Below are 13,339 nucleotides of genomic sequence, written 5' to 3'. Positions count from 1 at the left end.
TGCAGTTATTTGATGTCCATTGTTGTCATCTGTTAACAATTATTCTATGGTCTTCTCCTTTAAATTTACTTCTAGACTAATTTTAATACAATATCTTGTAAATCATAAAAGATAGAAAGGAAATTTCAGTGAATGAAATATTTCCTCTGATCAGCCATACAATAGATTCTACTGAATCCATGGTAAGAAAAGATTACATCCCACGAAAATTGAAAGATAAAAATCAGTCATTTTTGCATTAAGATTTAAGTAGTTTTTTTTTTTAGAAAACTACATGTATAGCAGATAGAGAGTAGGTTTCTGGAGCTCTTTGTATTCCTGACATTAGATATTTATGAGGCTATGAAACGAGTTTCAAGTGAGAAATTCAGACTCTTTTCAGGTATATTGCTGCTAGAGTTTTCTACTAGCTTACATTACAAATGTAATTAGAGGAAGGGTCAAAAGTCAGTTGACCCCAGTACACTTAGATGGGTTATTTAAGTTAAATCATGCAATTTAGGTATTCGGAAACAGGTAACATGTAAAGATCACATGTATAGAATTTCAAAAATGTAAAAAATTACTTTTTCAGACTAAAAAATCTATTTTCACTCAACAAAAAAGCCCCTAACATTAGTTTCTTTTTAGTGCATTTTCAATGATTAATAGATACATGTACATGTAATAAGACATTTTAGAATATTACAATGTATATCTAAATATTCTGAACTGAGTTGCAAATAAGATAAATACAACATGCTCAATTTGATCTGCAACAAGAGCTTTGCAAAATGAGCTTGAAGTTGCAGATTTTCATATATTTTATCTAAAAATGTACTAATTGTCATTAAGTTGTAAAATACAGAATCATTTTCTGGAAAAACTGCATTGTTTCTTGACTAATGGTACAACAGAAAAGCATGTATATTATCAAACTTATTTTTCGACTTGATCAATAATTTGAAATGCTTTTTATGCAGATAGATAATAGTTTAACATGTTTTTTTCTTTGATTCAATAATTGAACACCCAATAATGTTCATTTTGATATAAAGCAAAGAGATGTATGACAAGAAAAATAAACTGATTAACAGATAATTTTAAAGCACAATTTTATACAAATCATAATTTTAAGAATAATACCAGTATATATAAATTTAAAGAATCAATCAGCAACCCCACGTTTGATAAATAAAAACTGGAGATGTGGACCAGGATTATTGATGGTATATGAATTAAATGCTTTCCCCCTGTTTTTCTACACGTGCCTGTCTAGCTATTCTTAAATGATATCATATCAGGATTTAAACATTTAGGAAGAGAACTCCAGCATTTTTAACATGTGGCGATCGCCACATTTTAACTACTAATGGGTTCAATTTAATGAAAATGCATAGTAGTTAATGGATACTCAAACACAAATACTAAAAGGTCATCTAGTATAATTGGAAAGGCAGTGAAAAGGAATGTTACAAAGATTTTTTTTTGTAAATCGATTATTTCAAATGAAATCGGTTCGTGTACGATCATACATGCATAGTCTTTTCAAAAGTTTATGAGTGGCTTATATCTGATCCCTAGCTTTTACAGCATCTTTGCTAGCTAAGGGATAGGGTCCTGTCCCCTTCCCTTTGCATCAAAATGCCTTTACAGAACTTTGTATGTGATAAATCCAAGATTCAGTTTAAATTTTATCGGTATTTATATACTAACCTAGTTTTCCAGCCAATCAGAATTCAAAAAGTGAACCATTAAGTAGCTCAAATATAAAAGAAGACAGACCTAATTGACTGCCAGAAAAGTCATTTTTTACATTTTTGAAGTTCTATACATGTGATCTTTTCATATGATGGTTAATTCAAGTGAAATTGTAGGTATTTAAGAACAGGTCAATGATCTGTTTTCTGATACCTACAATTTCACTTAATTACCGATCAAAGTGTTTTGGGGTCCATTGATCTTTGACCCCTCTTCTAATTAATGCAAAAAAGCAGAAAACTACAGTTTTTCACTTCAGAAAGTATGATTTTCAAAAACTATATTGATTTATCCATAGACATATAATATAGCTGTATACTCTCTAGGCCCATTAAAATTCAATTCTAAAAATCTCTACCTGTCCACTGCACCAGTAGATCATACCTAATATTTTTCCTAGTTTTTCTCAAAGATGATTTTGAATGAACATACTTAAGAATTTTAATTTAAAAAACAGAGGTCACCAAACTTAATTTCAAGATAATTGATTCTTAGTTAAGGCAATTCAATATTTTATATGGATTCTGTGGGGAATTTTCACTCTTTAGCAAACTATTAAAAAACTAGTAGATGGTATATCTTCTAGATTTGTATTAAGAACTTTTAACTGACATTCTTCCATATTTCCAAAAGAAACTTGGGGGGGGGGGTTCACCAAAATTTAATTCTTGAATTATTAAAAGACTAAAATTCCTGTTAAGGTCTCATTAACCACTTCTAAAGTTTCAATTACTTTACATGTTAAAAAAGTAATTTTCAAAGTTTCACTGTAAATTCCCAGGACAAATAACATCTTAAAGTTGCATACCACTGCGATGCTTGGAAAATAAGGCTTTCAAAATCATTATGTATATTGTACGATTCTTCCTAAAATTAACTTGAATAAATAATACTGAAAATCCACATTTTTACCATTTCTGCTGACTGACAGCATGGAGGCAAATTACTCATGCATGGAAACAATATTCATACAATTATGTAGTAAATTACAAATATGATTTTAAAGTACACATTCTCATCTTTATTTTGACCACTTTTGATCTGAATATACACAAATTATGCACTTACTATGCATAGATCTAGGTTTAGTGTGTATTTGGTATTACATTGGGGTGGCCATTTGTCGCGGAAGTGGTAAGTTAGACCTGAATTTCTTGCCAATTATCTCACCTTTGAAAGAGGCTTTTTACAATTATATTTGTAATTTAACCATACAAATTTTTATGTTCAAAATTCTTTTAAATTAATTTAGACATTTTATTTTTACATCATTTTAAGTTGATGAGTTCATTGAAAATATTTGTGTTTATTTTGCAAGATAACAGAAATGGATCAGAATGTGCCCAGTAGTGGGTTTGATCTACCTTTAAAAGGGTTAATGCACTGGAAGGGCAAAAATAAAGATTTAGGTAGCTTGTAGCCAATATTTTAAAAACCATAATAGATACATGTAGTAAGAATTTCATTGATAAAATAATCCTCATGATAAGGCCTACAAAAGTTTCCATTGGTTGAAGTTCATGTTCCTAAAAGCATGAATATCCATGTTTTGATTTAGTTACTTCTTGAATTCCAACCACATTGATTTTTTACACTTGACAGTGAAAATTTTCAGTTTATAGACAATAATACATAAACAAATCCAACTAAATCTACTCATAAATACTGTTATGTTTAATTTTCTTAACTTGATTTGTTTTTTTGTGTATGAATTCTGTTCGTCATATTAGAACTATACTGGATTTTATTTCATGGTATGAATATCCTGTAACTATTTGCAATACCTCTAGCTGTTTCTTAAAAACTTATAGTACTATCATTAATCAAGCTGTGGGAAACAATTTAATAGGTGTGGAAAATTTTTCATAATGAAAAAGTATCCTGTGGAAAAAAAATAGGAAATCATATCCATAAGAAAAGATTTCATCTAGATAGTATTATGTCTCACACATGTTATGCCTCCTTCCTTAATTAGATACATTTATGGCCTTAGATAAAGTTCTACTATCTAACAATCTGGTACACACAGTTATAATTGTGGATGAATTCATATTTATACACCAAGAAACACACCATTTAGACAAAGAACTTTAATCAATATAACATTCCTCAATTTTGTAAAGCACGATTAGTACCGGGGTATTTGGTCACAATAATTTACCCTTACCCTTTAACAGTAACAGCCTCCAAACACCTCCTTCCATGATGATCACTTTTTGAAAGAATAAAGACTACAACCAGGGGCTTTCTCTTTCCAATGTCATTAAATTTAATTTCAGTTTTGTAGGATATTGCAGGCCTGATATTGAAACATTGTGTGTAACCTCCACTTAATTTTTTTTGTTTTTGGTCATTCTCTGACGTTATTGATCTCACAGGTGAAAAGTGTAAATAATGGTCTGCTTTAAATCAATCACACATATGTGACTATGATACAGTAGAAAAAGAAATGCAAACCTTGAAAAAAATTATTATAGGTTGGCGGCTATTTTTGGCAGTTGGTCAGGGTGAGGGGAAACAAATCTTTTTTTTTATACCCCCAACTTGCAAAGTGTGGATTATAGTGATGGGAGTGTCTGTCCCTCCGTCCATACTTCCTTCCTTCCGTTACACAGAGGAACTCATCTCTTTTATCCGTTATTCCTCTAATACCACTGAATGGAATTGAATAAAACTTTCACTATATCTTTATTACATGTTCCAATTCTGCATCTTCAATTTTTTATTTTGATCCAAATCAATTTGGGGGTTTCACATAGCAAAACATGGACTTTATCAGTTGTGCATATGGGGACATGGGGGACTAATCTCTTATCGTTACTCCTTTTATACCACTGAATGGAATTGAATGAAACTTCCACAATATCTTTATTACATGTGCCCATTGTGCACCTTTCTATTTTAAATTTTGATCCAAAATCAATTTGGGGTTTCAGATAGCAAAACATGGACTTCATTCTTCCTTTGATGCAAGAAATCCTATGCTACCTATCTTGAGATAGTGTAAAATTATTATATCTTCCCCTTTTCTGGCTGCTTTTTATCTTTTTTGTCATAAAGATGGTGCTCCACAGATGTCTTTCTAAATAGCTAATATTGTTACCGACTTTTCAGTACTGTACATTTGTATTGGCATGATTATATATTACTACACCACCTTATGTTGCAGACATATGCCATTGAACTGTCATTTCTAGCTTCATACGTGATCTAAATGTATCTCTTTACACATGTGTCATATTTGTGTTTTTTCTTGTATGAGAGCGAGAAGTTTGCATCAAAAGATGATATGATTGGTTAGCATTGGACTTTCTGTAATTTGGCTGAGAAACACCTAGTCTATAAGTTGTTTTGATAGGGAGTTAAGATTGAGGAGAGCATTGAATTTGTCTAGATGTTTAAAGCAAGCCAAAAATTCAGTTGCATAGAATATTTGATGATTAGCAACTTTGAAGACTTTAGTCTGTGATTTTTTATTGAGTAGATGAAATGGCAACTGAATTCTGTATATTAAATTATCAACTAGTAAACTAACATGTACATTCATAAAGATGTTAAAACATTGCTTGAAACATTTCTCTATTGCAGTCCATAAAAGAAGTGAAGAAAGAATTCCATGAGAATTTTGAAGAAACACCAATTTTGATAGCTGTTCTTACGTATCTGAGTTATGGAATACTGGTGCTTATTGGGCATATCAGAGATTTCTTAAGGAACTCTGGAATAGAGAATGATAAAGCATGTACTGAACCAAAACTACCAGTAAGTAGTGTACTAGTTACAGTATGATAGCAGAGATTTAAAAAGTTTAATGCTCAAAAATATAATATGGATATATTTGGTATCATTTTTTAGGAAAATAATTCTACTTTAAAATTAGAATTGTCATACAAATGTATTGTGGTCACAATTTGTAAAATTTTGTATTTTGTGAGGGTGCCCTGTTTTCCTCCACAAATGCAGGCTATTAAAAAGTCAATTTTGATTATGAAAACATGAAAAAATTATGTTAATGATCTAAGTGTCTTTCAAAATAAGCATTAAGGATTACAAGAAGCTGTTATTTTTAATTAAATATTGTCGTAGTTTTGCAGACCGTATTTTTTGTGTTAATTCTAAGCAAATTGTTATCAATTGTATAAAACTCATGCATGTTTACCGACCAGGTACCTTCTGAATGAACTTTCAATTTTGTGCAATGATTTGAAGTATTTTCAATTGGTTGACAAAAATGTCATTCTTGGTGGTACAAGCTACTTCATAAATGCGGAATTTCATATGCTTAGTAAAAAATACACTGTTGTGTTGTGTTTTGCTGATGATATGTTCATTATGTTGTATGTACTATTTATTCTTTTGGGTGTGTTTTGTTTAGTTTGCATCTTTGATATAATTTTGTATCTGTGGTTTTATTTGTATATCGGCTTAATTGTTTCAAGTGAGATTTATAAATATCGCACCAAATCTGAGTATGATACATTTTATGGTAATTCCGGATTATAATGGTCAATGTGCACTTTTGACATCTAGTACTCAGACTGTAGATTTAGGAGATGATTTTAATGGGGATTGTAAAAAGTCTTGGTCATTGAAATAAAGAAAGGATTGAATCAGTAAATTTAGCTAAAGGAGAAATTATAAAAACATTTGTATGGTGTACATATGCTTAACAAATGGGAATGTTTGTTTCTTATGTATATGTATAAGAAGACTCAGTGCAAGTTTGCAAATTGCATTTATGGTAAAGATCCAATAAAACATTTTGGCTTTGGCTTTGACCCCACAACATTTTAGGTTACAGACCACCAATTCAACCAATGAGCATTTGGAACGTACGCAAAAATATACCTACGCAGAAATTACCCCTGTTCCTCATAGTGCTGTGAAAAAAGTTCTCATCTTATTTAAAAAATTTAAACAGTTTCTGAAAGGAAAAACATTTCTGTACATTTTATAGGTGCATTTTGCTTCTTGTGATGTGAAGCCTAATCTCCATAATGATTTCTAAATATACCCCTATCTTGTGAAAACACAGGGATTTCCCATGCTATTTATAGACACTTCACTTCCGGTGACCAGTACTGCACTGCAAGTCTGCTAACCCCACATGCCATTCTGAGGATTGTGAGCTGACATATGTAAAATCATGCTGATATATAGTCCTCTGCAGGTTAAAGTTAAGGTAAAGTCCAGAGAAGCCATTGAATATTGTGAAATTTGCATAGAAGCCTATGGGAAGTGGAATTAGTGGTTTCTAGCCTTTTATTTATATCCACAAAATGAGTAATTTATAAATAGTGTTTCAAGTCTTATGCAGAGCTCCAATTAATTTGAAATGTCTGACTACAAAGGTTGATTCTTTAAGGTGCTATGCTAGTGGTCTAAGAAGAAAATTTATGTTATTCTTATAATTCCCTGTTTATCCATTTCTCTGCTATAACACATTTTTTGTACCTCCTGATGAATAGGGACTTTCTGTATATCAAATTAGGAGTAAGAAGATATGTACTATTTTTATTTGCAATAATATGTATAACTGTATAGTATACCATAATTCTGAATCTTATTTCGTTATAAAATCTCAAGACACAGATGTTCTAGTTCTTTTTTACTGTTTCCTTGAATTTAAATTATACTTGTAAGTGCTGGAAATATTCACAAAATTGACCTAATGGAAAATTGCATTTGAAATATTTGGAGAATGACACTTTGCTTATTAAATAGAAAAGTTGATAGTTCAGATGGAACAGATACAAAAAATGTTTTATTGTCTGATTAATGAGAAGAATCAATTCAGAATCTTTCAGTAAATGGAAGGTGTTGTTCACAGATAATTCCTTTATTTTAAAATCTGTAAATTTTCAAAATCTAGCTCAAAACAGTACAACAGAACAAATTCATATTTTAACGAAAAATTGCAGGTCTACCATCTTCCAATTAAGACATCATTGATGGTATCTTTTTTTTTAAGCTCACCCCGCCATGGGCCATGTGAGCTATTGCCATCACTTGGCTTCCGTCGTTGTTAACAATTTTTCTAAACTCTTCTCTTCTGAAACTACCGGACCAATAAGAACCAAACTTGTTATAAATGTTCCGTTGGGCATTCTGCATAGAACTGATATGGGGATATTTGATCTGTCAAAAAACATAGCCACTGTTACTAATAGAACATAGGGGTCAGTTAGAAGATTTTCGTATAAATCTCCAAAACCGTTAGGTTTAGCCAAATTCTGACAGTGGATAAAAGTGTTCAGCATGATGAGATCTTTAAGTGCTTTAATTGTTTCTAATTCTTTAAGGTCTCACTAACCACTTCTAACATTTCCATTACTTTACATGTTAAAAAGTAATTTTCAAAGTTTCACTGTGAATTCCAAGGACAAATGACATCTTAAAGTTGCATACCATTGCGAAGCTGGGAAAATAAGGCTTTCAAAATCATTATGCCAATGCTACGATGATTGTAGAAATTCTTCACAAAATTTACTTGAATAAATAATACTGAAAATCCACATTTTTACCATTTCTGCTAACTGACTGCATAGAGCCTAGAGGCAAATTACTCACACATGTAAACAATATTCATACACCTTTGTAGTAAATTACATACATGGTTTTAAAGTACACATTCTCAGCTTTATTTTGACTACTTTTAATCAGAATACACACAAATAATGCACTTAAAATGCATAGGTCTAGGTTCATTGTTTTTTTGGTACTGCATAGGGGGGTGGCCATTTGACTGGGAAGTGGTAAGTGAGACCTAAGCCATGTTGGAGTTATTGCCCTTTTTGACGTTTTTTTTTATCAATTTGAACCAAACTTGGTATGAATGATCCTCGGGGTATCCTGCATAGAACTGGTGTGGGGATTTTTGATCTGTCTAAAAACATGGCCGCTGTTACTTAAAATTGAACAGGGTCAGGCAGTAGTTTTTATGCGCACGTCCAAGATGGGACTGGGACATATTATGGTATACTTTTTTCCGTCCGTTCGTCAGTTGTCAACACTTCTGACAATAACTCAAAAACTCTTCACCAACTTTTGTGAAACTTTGCTGAATTGTTCATGTCTATTGCTGTAAGCGCTTGTTGGATTTTTATAAATTTCAGATTTTTCATTTCCGTGTAATGATTTTTTATACTTTAAAAGGGTGATTTTCAAGTTTTCGGACAATAACTCAAAAACACTTTCACCAACTTTTATAAAACTTTGGTGAATTATTCATATCTATTGAAGTAAACTCCCTTCCGATTTGTATAAATGTCAAATTTTACATTTCCATGTTATGAAGTTTTACTCTTTAAAAAAAAAGGCCGAAATGGCCAAGGAAATTTCTTCATTGAAAAATTCTTGAAAACAGACCATTTGTTATGATAGTGCCCAATTTTTTGTGCATTTTTTACTTACTGTTTTTGGGGAGGGTATTTGACAGTGCTCACAGTATTTCTAGTTGATCATATAACTTCATTAAAAGCATAAGGACAAGTTAAAGGGCAAAGGGTGTATCAAAAGCTTAAAGCACAGCTCTTTATTAGCATATATCTCCAAAACCGTTAGGTTAAGCAAAGTTGTGACAGGGTGAAAGTGTTCAGCATGATAAGATCTATCTGAGGTCAAATTTTCATTTTAATCCATTGAGCCATGTTATAGTTACTGCCCTTTTTTGATTTTTTTTGCTATTTTGAATATTATTTCTTTCAAAAATCTTCTCCCTTGACACTACTGGACCAATTGGAAACAAACTTGATATGAATGGTCCTTGAGGTATCCTGCATAGAACTGATATGGGGATATTTGATCGGTCGAAAACATGGCCACCATTACTAAAAATATAACAGGGATCAGACAGTAGTTTTTTTCACATATATCTCCAAAACCGTTAGGTTTTACCCAAATTCTGACACGGGGTAAAAGTGTTCGGCATGATAAGATCTATCTGTGGTCAAATATTTGTTTTAATCCATTAAACCATGTTGGAGTTATTGCTTTAACCAGGTGAGTGATTCAGGCTCCTAGGAGCCTCTTGTTCACTTTCCAATTTTTAGCTCACATGGCTTTCATTACCATCATTAAGTGTACATCATGGTTGTCGTCATTGTCTGTCGTCCGTCGTCGTCGTCATTTACAATTTTTCAGAACTTCTCCTCTGACACTACTTGACCATTTAGAACCAAACTTGGTATTAATTTTCCATGAGGTATCCTGAATAGAACTGATGTGGGGATTTTTAATCCATCAAAAACATGACTGCTGTTACTGAAACTAGAAAATAGGTGTCAGACAGTAGTTTTTCGCATTTAAACCGTTTAGCCAAATTCTGACATGGTAAAATTGTTCACCATGATGTGATCTATCTGAGGTCAAACTTTCATTACAATCCATGTTTTTGCCCTTTTTCAAGGTATTTTTTAATGTTATTTCTGTCAAAAATCTTCTCTGTGCCAAAACCTACACGACGGTCTAGTATTAGTAGTCAAACAAAATTATCTGGGTAATTTATGAAATGTTACCTTGCAAATTAGTTGTTTATTGTCAAAATAAAAATGAACAAGAAGCAAATGATAAACATTTTCTTGTTTCATAATGATGAATCTGTTGTAATATAATTTTATTTTTAAAATATGAGTTCAAAAATGGAGTACTTTAAGTACTTGAAAAACTTCAATGGGAGGGAATATTTGAAACTGGAAAAGTTTTTGAAAAAATTTAGAAACAAATGAAAAGATAGTCGAAGAAAGAAAAAGAAAGGCAGAAGATAGTCAAATCTAAGAGAAAACAGATGATAGTACAGACAAAAAAAAAACAAAAAAAATTTGGCTAGTTGAATTTCTATTTGGCTAGCAAGATCAATTTTCCACTAGCCAGAATGGCAAGATGGGAAAAAATATGGTTTCCCACACTGCTGGCCAAAGGCCATGTGAGCTATTGCCATCGCTTGGCGTCTGTCGTCATCATCTTCATTTATAATTTTTTAAAACTTTCTTTTCTGACACTACATGACCAATTAGAACCAAACTTTGTATGAATGTTTCTTAGGGTGTCCTGCATAGAACTGATGAAGGGATTTATGGAAAAACATGGCTGCCATTACTAAAAATAGAACATACATGGGGTCAGATAGAAGATTTTTGCATATTATATCTCCAAAACCGTTAGGTTAGGCCAAATTCTTTAAATTGGTGAAATGTTTGTTATTTTAATGCCTACAAAAGTCTCCAGGGAAAAAAGTTGTCAGACGACTCCTTGCAAGAGTAATCATGGGAACCAAGGTTATAGCGGTAATCAAAAGAATGTAATCCAGGGCATCTAATAAATTGTGAATTTTCTATTGACAACCTTGTTTATATTGTGTCATGATGGTTCAAATACAAAACTTCTGCCACCTGTACCTCTGCAATTACTGGCAAATACTTTCAACAACCAGATTTCTAACACATCAACTTCCTGATGGATAGTTAAGGTAGTATCATAGATCATATAAACTCTTTTTTTAAGGGTTTTGTACCACTGTATCAAAGTTGGGAAAGTTTTTACACAAGACATATTTACCGTAGAATAAGAGACTGTGTGAACATACCAGTCAGAGGAGTTGCCGGGGCTACAATGGAAATTCTAGAGAGAACAACTAATGACCATTGGTGGAGCTGTCAGTAAGTTAACGCTAATTTGACCTGTACTTAAGTTGTCAAGAAGCTACCCATTTTATGTCTTAAAGTTAGGAATAGTGTCAGAGGTTGACTGACATATATTTCATATTGACCCATTAGAATCATGTGGTCTTAAATATCTGAAAGATGTTTTAGTGGTATTCATTTTATTTGAAAAGAGGCAAAGGAGAAATCCAAATGTAAGTCAGTTTAATCCCTGACATAACCTTCCCTTTTGACGACTTTTTGATAATTTGTGGCTCAAACTCTAGAATGAATACAAGTAGATAGAAAGTGTATTCGTCAAACTCTTTAAACTAAATATAATTATTTTTATTTTTTTTTTCAAATTATCCTCTCTCAATAGGATAACTGGGAAGAGTCATAATGTGATCAACCTGGGGTCTTACAACTATCTTGGATTCTCTGATTGTGAAGGACCTTGTGCCAATGCTGTACATAAAACTACAGAAAAATATGGAGTCGGTACAAATGCCAGTAGACAGGAACTTGGTAACAATACAATAATTAACTCAATCATTTATGTGAACTACATGTATTCAGATATATTTTGGCCGTTCAGTATTGATTCTATTATTGTATTAATTTCATACTGTATTTACTCATGGTAAATAATTGATATTAATGTTTTGATGTTTCTTGAAAGTGCTGTCTTAAAAATTTTGATCATGTGGTAATATAGTAGTTCATGTTTACTGCACATGTGACAAGCTTGAAAGTGCAAAACTATGAGGGATAATATTGTCATTTATAAAGTACTCAATATTTTACTATTGATTTCAATTGAAAAATCCCAAGAAACAACTGTGCAATAAATCTTTACATTTTCACCGCAGATATTAACCAAAACGAGGCATTCTGAAATGACTTGGATAGTATTCTATTTTTAGAAACTTATGACTAGTGAAACTGGTGCACTAGTTCAGTTATCAAGTTTTGATTGATTTTAGAACTAAGTTAAAAAGAAATATATTTGTTGAAAGAATGCGTCTTATCAAAACAAGCACATATTGATGTCTAAAATATTTTCTAAATGATAAAAGGGTTAATAAGTTCACACTTTTATAAAAGCAACATTGTTTGAAATGCTTTTTTTTGTTTCCAATGACATCATAAATTTGTATCTACATTTGCACTATTGCAATATGAAATTGTATTGCACACTGACTGTGACATTTGGAAGCTTTATGTGGTTAATAAAATGATGCTATGCAATAAAATCTTTTTTGCCATTCATTGCAGAGAGATTTTATTACAAAATACATGTAAGGGAAAGAATTTGGTTCGGTAAGGGTAAAAATTGGCCTTAAAAACAAAATCTATATGAAGAAAATTTTATGTTGTTTTTCAAGCTCTTTAATGTGTTTTATAGTTGATTTGATTGGTTTATGGTGATTCTAGAAAAGCAGAGGACGTTTACCCTACTGGTGCACCTGGTCCATGCTCCCAGTTTTTAGTGGAGTCCGAGTTGCTCATTTGCTTTTGTTACTTTGTATGTATGATTTTAGTTGTTGTATGTTCTTTGTTGCGTATGTCTGTTTTCCATGTCGGGTCTTTGTCCCTGGATTACATTTTTTTGATTACCGCTATAACCTTGGTTCCCTTGATTACTCTTTGAACATATACAGTCATATATGCCCTTCAAACTTGGCTAAGATTGGGAAAATCTGTTAAGAAGGCTGGAAAACACCAAATTTTGTGCAGTTTTACACTTTTAACAGTGGCCACATGCATGTTGATTCTCTTGCTTCATATATTTTGTGTAGAATTACCAGTTACAACTCATGTAAAAATATCTTGAGTCAGCTGATGTGTGGGCGCTTCCATTCCACACAAAAACCATCTTAAAAATTGCAGAAATGTTTAAGTTAAACGTTTTTGTACAAGTTACATAAATGCATACTGTTATTTCTGGAATAATGTCT

The 13,339-nt window shown here is 31.9% G+C and overlaps 1 protein-coding gene across 3 annotated transcripts in view; it reads left to right on the top strand.

The window, feature by feature from the left end:
• LOC148623757 (serine palmitoyltransferase 2-like) overlaps positions 1 to 13,339 on the top strand; it is a 54,379-nt gene that overhangs the window by 8,945 nt on the left and 32,095 nt on the right. For 2 of the 3 annotated variants that reach the window (XM_088565839.1, XM_088565840.1), the window contains exons 3-5: positions 5,329 to 5,502; positions 11,242 to 11,396; positions 11,761 to 11,906. In XM_088565839.1, coding sequence (XP_088421965.1) covers positions 5,329 to 5,502; positions 11,242 to 11,396; positions 11,761 to 11,906 — 475 coding nt within the window. Of the gene's footprint in view, positions 1 to 266; positions 383 to 5,328; positions 5,503 to 11,241; positions 11,397 to 11,760; positions 11,907 to 13,339 lie in introns of all 3 variants that reach the window. The other variant, XM_088565841.1, reaches the window with a different exon arrangement.

This window comes from Perna viridis, chromosome 2, assembly GCF_037379345.1.
Source record: "Perna viridis isolate PV_CMFRI_1.1 ecotype Kerala chromosome 2, ASM3737934v1, whole genome shotgun sequence".
NCBI lineage: Eukaryota > Metazoa > Mollusca > Bivalvia > Mytilida > Mytilidae > Perna > Perna viridis.
Note: the sequence above shows the minus strand (reverse complement) of the source record. Positions and strands in the feature narration are given on the sequence as shown.